Source organism: Poecile atricapillus, chromosome W (genome assembly GCF_030490865.1).
Source record: "Poecile atricapillus isolate bPoeAtr1 chromosome W, bPoeAtr1.hap1, whole genome shotgun sequence".
Classification (NCBI taxonomy): Eukaryota; Metazoa; Chordata; class Aves; order Passeriformes; family Paridae; genus Poecile; species Poecile atricapillus.
In genome coordinates, this window is record NC_081288.1 from 3,229,400 (window position 1) to 3,248,124 (window position 18,725).

At 47.2% G+C, this 18,725-nt stretch overlaps 1 protein-coding gene across 1 annotated transcript in view; it reads left to right on the plus strand.

Moving 5' to 3' along the window:
- Positions 1-18,497, plus strand: part of LOC131591803 (plexin-A4-like) — a 417,581-nt gene extending 399,084 nt beyond the window's left edge. The window contains exons 29-32 of the mRNA XM_058862866.1: positions 1,750-1,919; positions 4,819-5,031; positions 15,876-16,026; positions 16,748-18,497. Of these exons, the coding sequence (XP_058718849.1) occupies positions 1,750-1,919; positions 4,819-5,031; positions 15,876-16,026; positions 16,748-16,843 (630 nt within the window). The 3' untranslated portion in view covers positions 16,844-18,497. The remainder of the gene's footprint in view (positions 1-1,749; positions 1,920-4,818; positions 5,032-15,875; positions 16,027-16,747) is intronic.
- Positions 18,498-18,725: the final 228 nt, after the last annotated feature.

The following is an 18,725-nucleotide window of genomic DNA, read 5'->3' on the forward strand; positions in this document are numbered from 1 at the left end:
GGGTTTTATTGTTTCCCCTCTTGGGCCGAGCAATTTTCTTTTCTCATTGTGACCGTTTGAGGGAGGGAAAGAGAGAGAACAGTTGCTGTAATACAATCCCCAGGAATACTTTGTTAAACTGACAATGATTTTTATTCTAGTAAATCCCTGACCTCTGATACCTAAGAGCCTCTTCCCTAAAAGCCTCCGAGGTTTTTGTGGCGTTTGTGAGGGTGAGCATGTAGAGAACTAATTCCCTCCAGGAACTGAACCTGAGGGCAGCTCTTCCATGTCAGACCAAGAGGATTTCCCCTCCGGAGCCCTTTCTGAGTCAGACATGTGCTGCAGGGCTTTGTTCACCCCTCAGGAGTTCACACAAGCAAAAGGTGCCTCTGTTTGTTTCCCGAAGAATAAATCAAGTGGTGAATGAGCCAGAGACACCAGATTTCTAATTAAGTGTTTGTTAGCTCTAGGTAAACCTGAGCCACTCTGGTGGAACCTGGAGCTTTATTTCTAGAAAGGAGACATTTCTCCCCTAGGTCTCTGAAGAAAGGGCAGAGTTTTATCTTGCAGGAAAGGAAATTTTTCATATCAGGGAATGTTTGTGGGAGATTCAATTGATTTTTGGTTATTTTAGCAGCTGTGTGCCTTGTCCACACATAAATGCCTGTGAAGCTCTGGTGACAGAGAAAATGTGCCCTGCCTGGTCCCACCCCAAACCCAGCCTAGAACTCCTCAGCTGTCCCCTCAGGTGCCCAAGACTGGTCACCCAGCTCCTCCCCTTCCTGCTAAAAGTCAACTGTCTTCACAAAGGTGACTCTCCAAGCCCTGGATCTGGGATTCTCCTGCCAGTGCGGAATAAAAGATGAGAAGGCCTCTTGGGAATGAAGTTTGTGTTATTTAGGACACTGGTCACACATTAACCACCCACTCTCTAGGTTCTCTTGTCCTTTTTGTCTCCATGACACCTTCTGCTCTGGTCTACATCCAGATGACTTCTCTTCCAGCTTAAAAGGTGGCCCTGGGTGGAAGCCAGCCTGGAAAATGGCTGGGTTTTGTCTCATGGATGCACTAAAGCATTGAGGATGGGAGGCAGAGAGAGGAATCTGTGTGGAAAAGAGGTGTAATGGTTCTTGTGATGATAAATATTCCTGCTTAACCAACTTCCTTTCCTTTCCTTTCCTTTCCTTTCCTTTCCTTTCCTTTCCTTTCCTTTCCTTTCCTTTCCTTTCCTTTCCTTTCCTTTCCTTTCCTTTCCTTTCCTTTCCTTTCCTTTCCTTTCCTTTCCTTTCCTTTCCTTTCCTTTCCTTTCCTTTCCTTTCCTTTCCTTTCCTTTCCTTTCCTTTCCTTTCCTTTCCGCACCTTTCCTTTCCGCACCTTTCCTTTCCTTTCCTTTCCTTTCCTTTCCTTTCCTTTCCTTTCCTTTCCTTTCCTTTCCTTTCCTTTCCTTTCCTTTCCTTTCCTTCCTTTCCTTTCCTTTCCTTTCCTTTCCTTTCCTTTCCTTTCCTTTCTTTCCTTTCCTTTCCTTTCCTTTCCTTTCCTTTCCTTTCCGCACCTTTCCTTTCCGCACCTTTCCTTTCCTTTCCTTTCCTTTCCTTTCCTTTCCTTTCCTTTCCTTTCCTTTCCTTTCCTTTCCTTTCCTTTCCTTTCCTTTCCTTTCCTTTCCTTTCCTTTCCTTTCCTTTCCTTTCCTTTCCTTTCCTTTCCTTTCCTTTCCTTTCCTTTCCTTTCCTTTCCTTTCCTTTCCTTTCCTTTCTTTTCCCCCCACCAGGGCACCCTCCAGAAATTCGTGGACGATCTCTTTGAGACCATTTTCAGCACCGCTCACCGTGGCAGTGCCCTCCCCCTGGCCATCAAGTACATGTTTGATTTCCTGGATGAGCAGGCAGACAAGCACAACATCCACGACCCCCACGTGAGGCACACCTGGAAGAGCAACTGGTGAGTGAAGACAACCCAGCACCAGCTGCTGGGCTGGAAGGAGAGCAGAGGGAAGTGTCTTTGGGATCTGGGAGCTGAGGAGCCTGGTGTGGGGCTCAAAGGATGAGGCTCCATCTTGCCAAGTCAATGGAGAAGTCAGAAAATCCCAAAATTCAAAGGATTTTGTCAGGGATGGAGCGCTTTTTCTGAACAGGTGCCAGTTTGCCCAGTATTGCACGGAAATGGCAGGATTTGTGAAGGATTTGATGAGGAAAAATGAAGTTTTTAATTGCTGCAGTGCCCAGGATCACACAGAAATATCTAGGGAGCCATGGGAGAGTATTCAACACCACTGGCTTCATCTGCTCTGGGTGTTTCAATTCCCAGCTCTATTTGTTTGCCCACACAGAGGTGTCTCATGCCAGCTGACAATTTCAAGGTATCCAAGACATCCTCAGAGGATGTGAAGCACCCACAGGAGACTTGTACCCTCCTGGGTGGCAGCTGGAGGCCAGAAGAGCATCTCCAATGGTACAAAACATTTAAAGGGTCTGGAGCTGGATGTGAGTCTTCTCTGGAGTGAGTAACAAAGGGTGACATCAGTGACAAAGAGTGACATCAGTGCCAAAGTGCGACATCAGCTCCAGCTGCCAGCTCCTCCTCATCCCTGCAATGGGACAGTGGGAAAAGCCAGGATGGGTGGAGAAAAGCCTCCTCTCTGCCGAGTCTCCCCGCTGGAAAGAGCTCCCTGGGGAATGGCTCCCTCCCCTTCTCCTGTGCAAACACAGGGACTATAAAAGGAGCAGCAGAGGAGAGCCATGGGGCTCCCAGCTCATGCATTTTTTCCTTTTCCCAGCCATGCTGTTGGCAGATCGTCACAGCGCCGGTGACATAAAAAAAGAAACCCCATGCACCAAAGAGGCTTTCAACTAATGAAACATTAGCATATTATTAACATTATCTGCGGCACTAATCTAAGGCTGATTGCAGCCACTCAGCCTAAATGAGCTGGAGGTTTATTTAAGGGGGGAGGGGGGAAGGCAGAGTGTGTGTGTTAGTTTGTGGGAAAAGGGGCAGTGTGAAGAAATCTGTTCAATCAGATCAAATTAACTCAATGTCACATCACAGGGCTTCATTATTACCAGCCAGGGACATCGTCCCGAATCCCCTCCTCACACCCAGGCACACAAACACACACTGCTCCTCACCATGGCATTGTCTGTCATCCAAACACCTGCACAAGGACTTCTGCAAGGTTCACTCTTCCACCTCATCCCCTTCCAGTGATGATTCTCCATTCCCAGCCTAAATTCCCACAACTCCATCATGTCTCGTTGCCATTTTTTATTTATTCTTCCTCAAGGTCCTGGCACAGACTGTCCAGAGAAGCTGTGGTTGCCCCATCCCTGGACCGTTCAAGTCCAGGTTGGAGTAACCTGGATAGCTGGAGGTGTCCCAACACCAAGGGTGTAGAACTGGATGATCTTTAAGGTCTCTTCCCACCCAAAGCACTCTATAATTCTGTTTTTTCCAGCATTTCTTTCTTCTCCTGAACTTGGCTGACAGGATTCCTTACATTTGCTCTGTGATTTTGTTGGCTCAGGAGAACACACAGAGGTTTAGGAAAACACGGTGTCAACCCTGTGTCAGGAAGGTTATTACCCAAAATCTATCAGGCTGGGAGATGAATTTTTTACAGTGTTGTGAATGCAGTGAGCAAATGGGAGGAACTGGGGAGTTTATCCTGAGTATCAGGAGAATTTGCTAAGCTGAAAGATGCTGAGAGTGAAGGTAAACTTAACAATCTGTGTGAGAGCAAGCCAGGACCTGGGCTCTGTGCTCAGTGGCACATCCCAGCTCCTGTGCCACGATCACTGCAGTGAATTTGCCCTGACAGAAAGGCTTGAGGCAAAGGCTGGAGGTATCTCATACAAGGTACCTCGAGGCATCTCATACAAATGAGCTGCGCTTTGGAGAAAAAGGGGGAAAGGGCTTTGGATTGCAACTGGAATAGCATTTCCTTGGTTAGGGCAGATATATTTTCATATCAAAGGCTGTGATACTTGTTTCCCAGTTCCTTTTTTTTTTTTTTTTTTTTTTTATTTTTTCCTTGAGGCAACAGAGCTTTCCCTGTCATGTAGCAACTGCTTCCTGCTTGGGGCACTGGGATCATGTGCAGGCTTGGGCTGGAGCAGTGGAGAGTGACAGGACACGGTGTCCTGGCACACAAGGGTGTGCCACGAGCATTCCCAGTCTCCACCTGGCAGCTCTACCTACCTCTCTTCCCATGGGATTGCTGTCAGGACTAAAAGCCACATCCTTCAATGGCAAATGTGTGGAATCAGAGAATGGTCTGGGATGGAAGGGACCTTAAACTCATCCAGTGCCACCCCCTGCCATGGGCAGGGACACCTTCCACCATCCCAGGCTGCTCCAAGCCCTGTCCAAGCTGTTCTTGGACACTTCCAGGGATCCAGGGGCAGCCACAGCTTCTCTGGGCAGCCTGTTCCAATGCTTTATAACCCACACCATAATATTTTTTGTGACAGGTTCAATGCCTGTCTTCATCTGATGGAGCAACCACAACAGGGTGAACTTTCCATTTCATTTTATCACAGACTCAGAGTGTTTGTCATCACCTAAATTACACTCCCATTAATTTACAGGCACCTTCAACAAGCCTATATTGACTTTAAGACTCAACAATCTGCCTTGTGAGGATAACAGGGATAAAAGGTGACATCCCTACCATCCCTAGACTTTTTAGGGGAGGAATTCACTGCATAGCAAAGTTTATCCCAGAATCTTCACGTCCACACCGCGATCTCTGATTCCCAGCTGCCGTTTGCTGCTGTGATGTTACACAGCAAAGCCTGTGAGCTGTGCACTGACTGTGTCCCCTCTCCCACCCCTCCTACAGCCTCCCCTTGCGCTTCTGGGTTAACATGATCAAGAACCCACAGTTCGTCTTTGACATCCACAAAAACAGCATCACAGATGCCTGCCTGTCCGTGGTGGCTCAGACCTTCATGGACTCCTGCTCCACCTCAGAGCACCGGCTGGGCAAAGACTCCCCCTCCAACAAGCTCCTCTACGCCAAGGACATCCCCAGCTACAAGAACTGGGTGGAAAGGTGAGTTTTAGCTATGGAATGACACCAAGTGACACAACCAGGCCCTAATTTGTGGGTGGAGGTAGGAGGCAGCATCCCTGTTGCTTTTGGAAAATGCCCCTGGGGCTTTTTTTGTCTTTGGCTTTTGCTAAGTGGAAATCTCCACCTTAACCTTTTATTCCCTCATGTCTTGCAGCAGAGATGGAAATTTGATTAATGGTGGGAGCTGAAGGTGTTTGCCATCTTTGTTTGTTTTGAGGAGAAACTCTTGGGAAGCAGCAGAGGCAGGAAGGGGAGGTGATGTGTGTGAGCCCTGGGAAGCATACGGGCTTCTCAGTCTTTCCACACAGGCCTGAGGTGGTTTGCTGCTCTCAGCATCATTGTGACAGTCCCCACACTCCCTGCATCCCAAGGGATTCATAATTATCCCCCAGCAACTTCCCTTGGAGGCTCTTCTGTGCTTTGGGTGAGATGCCACACGACTGACAGGCTGCTGACTGAAGCTCTGCAGGTATTTTCTGTCAGGTCAGAGGTCTTTCCAAGCATTTTGTCCTCACTTCCAAGACCTGTGTCTGCACTTCAATCTGCTGTACCGAGGGTCAGTGTCTGGCAAAGCTGCTCCACAGAGAATACAACCAAAACATCTATTCCTGCAGCCTGCTGGGGCTTCAGTTTCTGAAGGGTTTCCCCCAGGACAAGCAAACAGCACATCCTGTTCTTCATCCAGCAGGAGCTGTGCTTTGCTTTCCAATATTCTGCACTTGCCTGGCGTTATTGACAGGTTTGGGAACTGCACAGATGGGGACTGGGTTGCTGCTCTGTAAATACAAAGGCAGGTTTATCCTACAGATCATTCCTGTGCACTGCATCCAGCGTTCAGCAATGATTTTTCTGGATAACTTCCCAGGCATGGCCTAAAACTGATACCATGTCCTGCAGGTTGTACAAGGCCTCTGCTGCTGCAGACACCTCACACTGTGCTATAAATCCCTGTATTGCCATTGCTGGGGACGATTTTCTCTCATTTCATGACAGGAGTGTGGCTGATCAAAGAGCTCTGTCCCCTGCTCGGCACGAGGCAGCGATTTTTCCAACCATTCTCCCATTGGTCTGTGATTTGTCTGGACAATTATTTTTAGATGTGGTTAAACACTTCAGCAAATGTCGTTTCTAGGCAACCTGCAAGGCTCTTATGAGCTACCTTGCTTAATTATGACCTACTTTTGGTACCGTGTCCAAGTTTCTTAGTATGTATTGAGGCTGATTGCTGGATTGACCTGGATAACGGGAAGCAAGCGTTGGAGGCTCCATTTAGAAATCAAGTTTGTACCAACAGTGACCCAAAGATGTCATTCTCTAGTGACTTTAGCAACACTTGGTGTGGTTGGGTGGTTTGCATGGACAAATAATGTTTTCCATCTCAAACTGGCTGATTTTGTCCAGGGAGATGCTACATTTGAGTGACAAACTGAGGTATTTAAGTGGAAAATGGGATATTTCCTTGTGCAACAAACACCTTTTTTTTTTTTCCCCCCTCTGGATAAACAAAAAGCTGCAGTTTCCAATCTGTTTTTTTCCAGTATTGATTTCACTTTACAACTTTTTGGAGCTAAATCATGGTGCCCAGTGATCTTCAGCAATAGGTGCTGCATTTCCTTGGAAGTTTTCCCAAACAACTGGGTTTGCAAAAGAGGTACATAACACCTCCTGCTGCTTGTAAACAGCCCTGGATTCCTGTCCCCAGCATGTGCTGGGTTGTTATCTGCACTGATGTCTGACAACTTGAACTGAAGCCCAAGGGGAGACTGCAGGTTTTGGAATACAGTTAAAGCTTCTTCCCTGCTTTTATTTTTGTGTGTCAGTTCCACTGACTCAAGGCAGTGGCACCTGGATGCTGTGGGAGATGAAAGAAAAAACCTATCAGGGATGAATAAAATATAATTTGAGTTCTACCCCGAGCTAATGAATTCCTTCTCTCCATACTGCGATTGTGCTTTGAGGGAGTTTATCCAGATCCAAAGGCTTCTGGTGCTGGTTGGAGCTATTTCTGTAGTCAGCATCAGCTGGAGATGGCATCCTTCAAGACCACTAGACTTCTTCAAAGAGTAAATCAGGAGATAAAAAGTCAGGGAGTTTAAGAAATGGTTGAGTAAATCAGAAGAACCTGAAATCAAATTAATTTATTTGACGAAGAGGAAACTCTAAGAGGGTAATTAATCAGTGGTAGCTTGTACCCAACTTGAGTCACTCTGGATTAAAACACTCTGGATTTAGATGTCTGGGAATGGAGTTGAGCTGGGTTACTCCAAGACATCCTTTTGAAACCTCTGGTTTCTTGGTGTGGAGCCTTTAGGACTCACAAACTCAGAGCATGAGAGGGAAGCAGGGTTGAAAGCACTTCCCTCCAATCCTTCAAATATTTGTTTTCCACCTGGGAATGTGCATTGGGAGGGGAATGGTTACAGCCTCTGGCATCACCAGTGGTCTACCTCCACAAGGTGGTCAACTGGAAATTTGATTCCAAAAGATTTCAACAGCAAGACTTTCAGAATCCTCACTGGTATATCTGTTTGTTTGGCTCATGTTTAGCATAGAATTTTCTCTTTTTTTCCTCACGTTTTCAGTTACTTGTTTGTGATGGGTCAAGTGTTGCCTTCAGAATTTGGATGCGTGACAATGACTAACTAAAAAATTTTAAAATTTACCAATTTTTGCAATTTCCTGGAGACTTAATGGAAAACTATATAAGAAACTGACATCTTCCATGACATTTTGAGAGGCTGGTTGTTTTAGTGCCCATTTCTATAATTATTCAAGATAATGGATTTGCTGACAACAGCAACAAAAAGATTATTGTGCATCACTTAAATTTAGTTGAAGATGTTCCCTGCTCATTGCAGGGGGGTTGGAATAGATGACCTCCAGATGTCCCTTCCAACCCAAACTATTCTGTGATTTTATGATAGTCCTTTTATAACATTATTGGAAGCAGAGGTGGATTCTGCCCACTGAAGCAATCCAACTGAGAAATTCTGGCTTTTGGGGAAAAACAGGTTCAGTGTTAAAATGAGACACCCAGAGTTGGAAGCGTGGTACAAAAGTGTCACGGTGCAGCCACATCTTGGATTTCCTGCTGCAGAGCACGAGGCCTGATGAGGCAGCACAATTAACCCAGGAAATTGGGACAGGCTATTTGGCTTTTGTTGAAGCCACGAAGAGCCAGGCTGTAGTTCTAAAACAAAGTGGAGGCTTTTCAATTATCATTATATGAGTCTACTGAAAAAAAAAAAAGAAGAGGAGGGAAAGAATGGCAACGGTGGTGCCGAATCTCATCTGACTTCAGTTAGCAAAACTCCATAGGCTCTGCTGAATTTACATTAGAGCAGCTTCAGATCTGCATCTTTTCAAGTTTACTTCAAATGTCCCCTTTGAGCCTGGAAATCTGGAGAACTTGGGAGCATTTGATGCAATCCCCAAGCAATACAAAGGGGAGGCTGTTCTAATTGGGACTGTCTCATTAGCATTCAACGCCACACTGAAAAATGACAAAGGGCTGTGGCTGACCTTTCATTTCTCTCCATGCTGCCAAGCTTATGATAACACTTGTTTGAACTTCATTAACACCATTTAATTGCCTGCATCACAATCAATATGATGTTTCCCTACTGAAGCCTGGCACGGAAGCAGGGATGTGGGAGACTGAAAAGGGGCAGAGCACAAAAAGCAGAAGTCAAAGAGTTTTTCCATTTCACACTGGTGCCCAAAACACCTGCAGGGGTGCAAGGAGAGGATCTGGTGCTCTTTTTTTTTTCCTCATCCCTGCAGGGACTTGGTCTCCTTTTGGCTGCTTATTGTGCGCTGAAAAAAAGACCCTCAAAGAAAATTTAAAGTCAATGGAGACATCACAAGTGTTCTTAACTTGAGAGTCATCCAATGAGGACCATTCAAAACAGGCTTGCCAGGTTCAGGATCAAAAGAAGCTTAAAGTGATCTGGTATGTGGGATTCAGAATTATAACATTTGCGTTTTATTGTGTTAACCTGGGTGCAAATACTGCCCGACATAGCTGGTGCTACCCAGCTCCTGAGGCCAGGGTCTCATCTACTCTTTTTCTTTACAAGTACAGACACTTTTAGGATAAGGGGGAACAATTTTAAACTGAAAAACAGACATTTAGGTGAGATGCTTGGAAGACATTCTTTATTCAGAGGTAAGAAGACCCCGGCACAGGGTGCCCAGAGAAGCTGTGGCTGTCCCTGGATCCCTGGAAGTGTCCCAGGCCAGGCTGGACAGGGCTTGGAGCAACCTGGGATGGTGGAAGGTGTCCCTGCCCATGGCAGGGACAGAACTGGATGATCTTAAAGGCCCTTTCCAACCCAAAACATTTCTGATTTGATGATTCATGAAGCAACTGTGATTTGCATCCCATTAGCCTTCAGATGTCAAGGTCTAGATCTTGTTAGGAAGAGCTTTGAGAGCGTGTTTGGAGTACACAAAACAGCCTGTACCCGTTTGGGATTTCACCTACCCCGTGTGTCAGGGGTTTCAGGGCTCTCAAGTCACTAGGAAATCTCTACCTGTGATGCCTTTTGGCTACTTTGCAGCTAACTTTAGAAAGAAAGGCGAACTGGACCAGTTTAATGCAATAAAAAGCTGCATGTACCCTAACATTGTGAGTTATTGAGGTTTTAAGGAGAAACTCTCAGGGCTTTTAAAAAGAACATCACATGACAGGTGTAAATCCTGGCTCTACTCTAAAAAACGAGTTTTCTGTGCCCCCTCTCTCTCTGCTGGAAAGAAGGCTCAAGAAGTAGCATACCAAAGGTCAAGGCAGGGGGTGCTGTCAGTGGAGATAATAAAAAACAGTGCTGGAAAGGGGCCTCGGGAGGTCAACCCGACCATCTCCTGCCTCAGGGCAGGATCAGCTCTGTCTAAAGCCTTCCTGACAGATGCTTGTCTACCCCATTCTTAAAGGCCTCCAACAACAGAGCCTCTGCTGTCCTCAGGCAATTCATTCCCGTGCTTCCCTGTCCTTCCCATCAGTGTTTTCCCTGCTGGGCAGCCAAAATCTCCCTGGCTGTAATTAAAGCTCAGACATCCCCATGCAGGGGGTACAGCTCATTCCCTGCCTCTCTGGGGCAGCTTTTGGCGTATCTGAAGACTGCTCACTTGTCTTTCTTCACTTTTCATCTCAAAAAAAAAAAAAAATAAAAAATCCCAATGTTTTCTCATCACGGTTTAAAGCTGTTCTTACACAGGGCAGCTTTCAGCTGGCAAGATGAAAATGTGTCCATGTGCTGAGGGCGCAGCCCCACACATCCTCTGCTCTGAGGTGATCTCCTCTCCCACAGGAACTACCTGTGCACCAGTTCACCCTTCAGCCACTGAGCCAGTGCTGCCCATCAACCCTCCACTGTTTATTCTGAGGGGAGAAGCAGCAGGAAAAGCCATGAACAGGCAAAATAAAAGCGTTGCCATTTCTAGGGCTTGCACACACAGAATTGTTCCCTTCGACAGCTTGGGCTGGAAGACACCTTGAAACTCATCTCATTCTGCCCTCTGCCATGGCAGGGACACCTTCCACTATCCCAAGGTGCTCCAAGCCCTGTCCAGCCTGGCCTTGGACACCTCCAGGGATCCAGGGGCATCCCCGATTTCCCTGGGCAATCTATTCCAGTGCTTCCCAGGAAACTCAGACTGCCATTCTGTGTCAGTGCAAGGACTCACAGCATGTCCTTGCACTGCTTCGCTGCATCCCATAAAAGAGCTGGTTGTTCCCAAGCTTTCCACCAGCTCTTCCCTGCTGGAACAGTCCCCCAGATCCCTTTCACACACCTCTCCCTCCTCCAGTGGTCTGGATACAGCCGGCTATTGCATAACCCTAATTATGTTATTGCAGTAATTGCGTCTGCCGTCTGCAGCACATGGATTCGTTACAAGCTTTTCATATGCTAAAATGATTATTAATGAGTGCAGTCCCATCCCAGCGACAAACAACAGCCATGACAAAAAGATCTTTTGGAAGGCAATTAGCTCCATGCTAAGCTGCCTAAACCATGGGCTGTGCTGGGAAATTTCGGGCTGAGGAGGAAGCACTGGTAACGTGGTTTTTCTCTTCTCTTTTGATGAGTTAATGAGCGGCAGCAGGCACAGTCATTCTTGTGAAACAGCTCTGCTAAGGAGCCTTTCCCCATCTACCGAGGGAAAGAACATTTATCCCTGGATAAACAGAGGACAGAATGTATTCCCAGGTCACTGTGATGTATGCCCAGGTCACTGTTGTGTCGCTTTCCTCGGGAAAACAAAATGAAACAAAACAAAACTAAACCAAGCCAGGGAAAGATAAGGTTGGAAGGAACAAGAATAATTATTTTTTCAGTATAGGAGTGCCAACTGGATCCTGGTACATCCCAAATCCTTCTCCATCCATCGGTGGCAATGGGTGGTCTCCTGGGCTCTGCCTCCAGTTCAAGGCAGGCTGGGATGCATTGCTGTGCTCGTGATACCTGTGAGGACACATCCCATGGCCTAGTCATCCTCACATCTGAGCTGGAGTGCTGGAATGATGACTTTACCCCAGTTCCTCATTATTTTAACTGCTTATGAAGTCTGATGAACAAATTTCCTGTCGTCACTTCAGAGGACGGAGAGCCTTGAGGTGAGAATGGAGGCTGCTCCTGTGAATATGGGGAAACTCAGACACATTAGGCTGGATCTTTTGATGTTCATCTCAGGATCTTCTGGAATCATCTGGGGAAGGATCCACTGGAGATGAGCAAAGCTGGAGTACAGAAGTAGCAGCAAATCTGCTCAGGATTCTCACTCTTGAGCTTTTGGAGGCAGGTTAAGCTAAATTTGCTGCTTTGCTTTGCTACCTTGTCTCATTCGGAGGGAATCTGGCTCAGTCTTGTGTTCTCAGCCTCCTGCTGGCTGTGGAAGTGTGAATCCATGACCTGTCCCTGTCTCAGGTGAGACCTGGTGGCCCTCCACAGGTGCCAGAGCAGCCCTGGCACTGCCTCCCAGCCCAGCTCTGGTGTGGGAGCTGTCAGCTGCAGGGGTGCCGGGAACAGCACAGGCAGCCTTGCAAATTCCAGCAGAGGAAATGGAAGGGTCTCTGGGGTTTGGTGACAGCTTCTCAGTGGTTTTTGCATTAGGGGTATGCAAATGGCAGAGAGGCTCTAAATACCTCTGAGGATCTGGGCTGGAATCGAAGGCAAATAAAGACTCAGCAGGGATGTTGTCATCTTCCTGCTAGGATGCTTTAATACACACATTCATCATTTCTTTAGAGAGCAGTGATGGCTTCATTAGAAACTCTTCTGCATAAATAAGTCACTGGGCCATGGCAGAATTTGGATGGAATGATATTATGTCTTCTCACTCATCTTGACTGGGGTATTGGAACATTTGTTTCCCCTTCTTTTTATTTTATTCTTTTATTTTTCTTTTATTTTTGCCACAAAAATACCTTGGTTTAGTGGGAAATGACTGTTTAGGTGTGTGATGCCAGGGAATTGCCACAAAAATACCTTGGTTTAGTGGGAAATGACTGTTTAGGTGTGTGATGCCAGGGAATTCAGTCTGCAGGAGACCAGGATACTTTGGTGGGTGATGGCCCATGGCCCCAGAACACTGAGATCACATCCTGGGAGTCTGTCATGGCCAGAGCCCTGAAACTCTGATTCTTCAAACTCAGATCTGTGCATCCCATCCTGGGCTCCAGGGAACATTTCCTGCTGCTTTTCCTTGCTTGGATGAGTCATGGGAGTGTTGTGCTGCTGGGGAATGATCTCTGCAGGGCTGGAGAGGGATGGGGAGGTTTCAAACCCCTGTGAGTCACAAATTCAAGGGTCTGTTGCTACCAGGTGGAAAGGAAGCAGGACAAACTTGGTGAAGGAGTTGATAAGTGTGTCTGTGCTCCAGTTTTTGGGAGCACCCTGTCCCTACACCCACTATCCTGCCACCACTTGGTGACAGCTCAGCCAGAGAGGAAAAGGAGAATTTTAACTGCTTGTCAGAGCCAGATTGGCACCTCTGATTTCCTCCGCTGACCCCATTTATTTTTTGCTGTGATGAGCCCCCTTCTCTTCTCATTTCACCCATCTGGAGGGTGCCTATCCCACATTCATGAGGAGCTGCTCTCTTTTCAGGCACCATAAATCAATGCATTTCCTTTCTTTGCAGCCTATTTTTCACAATTATGTGAAATGTGCACATGGATTCTTTTTTTTTCCAGTGCCAAGGCACACCTTGCTTTTTGGCCATAAGATTCCTTGCTTTTTGACCATAAGATTCCTTGTTTTCTCATCCATGTTATGGATGCCACCAATTCCTGATGCAGCACAGATCCCTTGTGCAGCACAGATCTGATCTTCTCCAGCAGGTGATGCCAAGACCTGTTTTTTTTTTCTGGGAGTAGCAAAGGTCTAAGAAATATTTATTCTTCAAGCTCAGCATCTTCTCCTGGGGGCAGTTCTGCAGGACAGGGCCTCCTGGGATTTCCAGATGCTCACTTTACTCACAGACAACTGTCCAGGTCCACTCGGGGACGGAGGGTCAGGCAGAGTGTGAAGAAAAACAAACCCACACCACTTTTCACTGGAGCACCAAGAAGGAGAAACAGTTAGACCATGGTGAGACAGGAAGTTTAGAGAGTTTAAAATTTAATTAATTAAGTAAATAGCTAAACTGAAAATATATATTTGCCTTTTAGAATGTATTAAACTCAACAGAAATCAGATACTGTCTGTAACCTTTTACCATCCCCATGTAAACCTCTACAGCGCTCTCAAGAACGTGAGCTTCTTGTCCTCTTGTATAAGAAGAAATAACCTAAATATAAAAGGCCAAAAATGCAGAAGACCTAAATAAGTGGGGCCCTCAGACTCCTAAACTGGATAGATAGAAGTAATCCAATAGTTTAGACAGTTAACAAAGAACGACAGCACACATGCAAAACAAAAAAGCGAAAAGTTTAATGCAAAAAAGTTTGAGCCTTCATCCTCTAACAACCACCCTGCAACCACCAGAGTAAACTGCACCTGCCCAGAAAAGCATAGAACTGATTAACATATGAGGCAAAAATAAAAAATAAATTAAAAACCAAAAAATAAATATGCATAAAATAATTTGTGCAATCCTATACATATATAACGCTTTAAAAGAGAAATAAAAAATGTGAGGGCAGTAATTTTTGAGCAGGTTTTCAAAAGAGCAATCCCCCGTGTGCCCGAGCCTGCCAATAAAGCATACCTACTCTAAAACCACTACAGTTTTAGAGTCTTTCTGCAAATCAATGGGACTGAGTTAGACTAAGATTTCTGGCTGGTCCTAAGCCCAGAAGACAAAATGCCAGGACTCCAGGGAGAGAGATGTTTTTGTGCCTGCTGGAAGTTGCAGTAAAATTAATGAGATTTGCACGAGTTTTTATGGTGAAACAGAGTTTTGCTTTGGAAAATGTCAGGCAAGAAGGATCTCTGTCTCCTATGCCTCCCTCTCTCATGGATTACATCAACATGCCACCAGCAAAACCAGGATATCAACAGAGAGTGACCCATTGCAGTAAATCAAGGTGGGATTGAAGGACACAAAACCAGTCTGAGCACGACTGGAGCCTCCTGGTGTGGAAGGGTTTCCCCCCATGCTCTTGCACTGCTCTGTCTTCCACAGGACACTCCAGCAGCTGCCCGTCCTGCTCTGTCACGGAGTATTTTCCCACTCATCCACCTCAAGGATCCTCATCACACAGCACTTCAGTGTCCAATTTCTCCGCAGTGGCAAACAGCCTCCATCTCAGCAGGTGTCTCCACGCTGTTTACAGGACACCTGTCAGCTCTTTTGGCTCCCTGTCCCCTCTGCCTCCTAATTATAAAATTGTGGATTGCTGCAGCTATGGGCTTTTTTTTTTTCTCTTCTTCTTTTTTTTTTTTTTTTTCCTTGTGCACAAAATGTCAAATTGCAGAAATTAAAAATGTAAATGATGGCGTCTAATTAACCAGTTGACAGCAGAGCACAGCTGCGAGTGACAGTGACTGATTACCTTCTGCAAACCTTGTCCTCCAAGACCTGCCTTACCCAGGGGAGGAAGGACATCAAAAATAGCAACTTCCTTAAAGAGACATCACTCTGCACATGATGCCTGCTGGGCAATGGTTCTGGGGGATCCAGATCCTATGGATCACCCCCCAGTCCTCCTGAGCTCCAGGGGAATGCTGTTGACTCCTAGGAAAAGCAGGTTTTTCCCAGTCAGGCTGGACTTGAAGTCTGTTGCCACAAATATCAGTCCAGCTTAAAATATGGGGCAAAAAAGGAGATGCTGAGCAGGAGAGTTGTTGGGATAGACTGGATTGTGTGGGGAAGGTGGGTGATGTTAGCAATGGGGGCAGCTGTAGTGGAGAGAATGGTGCAAGGAAAAATACAAATATTTGGGGGTTTTCTGTGCATGGGAAAAATACAAATATTTGGGGTTTTTCTGTGCATGGGAGTGAAGTCCTGAGCTCTCAGTGGGCAGTGAGGTCTCTCTGGGAAGAGAGGCAGGGCTGTAAGCCTCTGAATGTCCGACAAGGTGATCCAGCTTCAATCCAGCTCCTATTGATGGCACAGGGAAAGTTTACAGGATACTCCCCGGGGCTTCATTCTCAGATTGGGGTGAATACAACACACGGTGCTCAGGATTAGTGCTCAGCCATTTCCACTTTGGCTAGGTCGCCTTTCTTGCTGTAAAAGAAGAGCATGAGCAGGTATTTCACTGAGGAACCAGAAAAGCCCAACACTAAGTGTGATTTTTGGCTCCTTTTTGTTTATGGATTTCACTTCTTGAGCTCCTGCTCCTCCCCTCAAGAAAGACCTGTGTTTGTGGCCCTCAGGTACTACTCAGACATCGGCAAGATGCCAGCAATCAGCGACCAGGACATGAACGCTTACCTGGCTGAGCAGTCCCGCATGCACATGAACGAGTTCAACACCATGAGTGCGCTCTCCGAGATCTACTCCTACGTGGGCAAGTACAGCGAGGAGGTGAGAGCCTGAGGGCACCTCTGGGGGGACAGGGGACAGCCCACCCATGCCCAGGGTGTGTCACTGATACCTGTCTGCATCCTGGCTGGGAGGGTGAAGGATTTAAGGAGTGAGAAACAAGGCTTGGGGCTTGGAAAGGGGAGGTCTGGGATTTTGGGTCTCCTCAGAACTCCTTTCTGGATCCCTGTTATTTTTGTCTCTCTTGTTCAATCAGGCTCAGCTGGATTTTAAGTAGTTGATGGTCAGATGTTAACTCACTCCAGAGGAGCATTAACTGAGCTTTACATCCAAAGTGGCCAAAAGTTGCTTAAGGACTGTGCCCAATGTCATTCCAGATCCCCCTAAAACACCCCAAAATGGTCCAGCACTGACTTTAAGGTGTCCAACATGGTTCTATGTATTGAAGGCCATGTGAGACACCTTAGGGCATCTCAAGTGGCATGGCCAGGTGATGGATAAAGCTCATAAATAAATAACTGATCTCCAAGATAAGAATCCATTTCATTGGTTGCGATCCAGAGGTCTGCACTGAGTCAGATCAAATCCAAACTTCCTGCCTAATTCCCTCCTGGCTGACTGACCTACCTTGAGTGATCTAAGCTAAGGCTGGGACCTGCTTTAAAGAAAGCTAACCCTCCTCTGCTCTTCTAAGATGCTGGGCTCAGTCATTTTGGGGAAAGAAACAGAAATTCCTATCACTTTTTCCTCTCTCCTTTTTCAGATTCTCGGAGCCCTCGATCAAGACGACCAGGCTGGGAAACAGAAACTAGCCTACAAACTTGAACAAGTCATAACCCTCATGAGCATAGACAGCTGAGAACTGTCCTGCCAGGGACACCCTGGGAGGGATAAACCAAGTCGTGCCTCACTCAAGATCATCATCTTTACCAAGTGCAAGTTTTGATGGGCTGTAAGCAGAGTCACCCGAACAGCGCTCCTCTCTCTCTCTCCCTCTCTCCCCCTCTCTCTCTTTCTCTCTTTTCCTTCTCTTCCCAAATCTATGGACAAAGCGACAGAGCCCCGGGGTTCAAAGAAAAGACTGCAGAGGAATCTTGGCTCTGGGGTCGTGAAGACATTCGGATGGAGCTCTCCTTTTCACAGCTTCCCCTCTGCCTTTTGCCCTAGAGAGAAACTATTGAACACACGCAAAAACCCCACCAACCCTCCCCCAGCATCACGTCCTCGCTCTGCAGAGGTGAAACTGGGAGGAAACTTCTGTCATGCTGCTTTAACTGCCCTCCGAGGGCTGTAGCCTCTGGAGCGGACATGGAAACGAACTCAGTATTACTCAAGTGTCCCCGAGGGGAAGGCAGCCTGCCTGCAGGGCTCCTGGAGGGCAGAGCCAGCCCAGCTCCTCTCCTGCAGAGCCGCTGCAGTTCTGTCTCTTGATAGTGACCCACTGGGAGAGGAGCCTCGAGGCTCCCTGAGAAATGCCACAGCTCCGTCCAGAGCAGGACCGCTGTGGCTCATCCTGCCCGGGCAATCAGCTGCTCTCCTGGGGCAGGGAAAGGGTCAAGAGGGGACGAGGAGACCGGCGCTCCCCTGCCCACGTGTTTCATATGGTTCTTCTTATTTTTCCAAGAGCCGCGTGTCCCCCTCCGTCTTTCCCGTCGTGTCCTGTTGGTCGTAGCCCTGCAGCAAAGCGCTCTCTCTGCTCGGTGGCATCCATCCGTGGTGGTGGTTCTGCTCCTCCTGGCAGTGGACAGCACAGCATCATCCCCCTCGTTCCCACCTTGGCTTGGAAAGCAGGAGCCACAGGCCTCGGTTTGTTCCAGGCAAGGAGCTCAGCCTCGAAAGAAGAACCAGAAGGGTTTTTTTAATTTTATTTTTTTTTAAGCTGTTCTTTCCATTTTGTTTCCTCGACTGGAACACAGCTGTTGTTTTCCCACAGTGGAATATCAGAGGGTTAGTGAAATGCTTGCTGTGAAGAGAGGTGGTGCACGGGGCTGATGGTAAAGCCTTCCTTCCAAGCCACTCCTATGAGGAAATGTCACCACACATTTTGGAAGGAAATCTTGGAGGAAATCCAAATGAAACACTGCAAAAAAATTCTACCTAGATCCCCCCAGCCAAACTGCCTGTCTTCTGGAGGTCTCTGAACTGCTGTGAGCCCATCTGCCTTTTGGTGCCAACTCCTGTCCTTTCCTCTTCTCCACTTCTGGAACCAACAGGCCTTGCTGAAGGCACAATTGCTGCCTGGGAAGGATTTTATCTCTCTTTGCACTTCTTATCCCTTCAGGGATCACTGTTACCGTGGGACAATTGTGGGGGATCACCCTCCCTGTCCCATCCTCTGCTCAGCTTCTCCAGAACATCTCAACTTGTTTCATGGCCAACCAAAGGGGAGTGAGCTCCTGCATCTCTTCTGCCTTCAGCTGTTCCATTCGCACGGCTGCCAGCCCAGATAACACCATGATTAGAGACTCCTGGGGAGTGGAGAACCTTCTTTGTACACCAGGGAGGCAAGATCTGAGTCAGCATTCATCTCCCCAGACACAAGCAGAGCTCCCTGGCAGACGGAGGAGTGGCTGAAGAATCAGCCCACATCCACCTCACCCCATCCTCGGAGCCTCAGCCTGGATCTGCTTTGCACCTGTAGGGAGGAAGGGGTGCAGGCAGGGTGTGTAAATTGATTACAGAGCGAGTTGGTTTGGGTTTATTCCTGTCCCTTGCTATCAAACCAGAACCTCTTGGGAGTG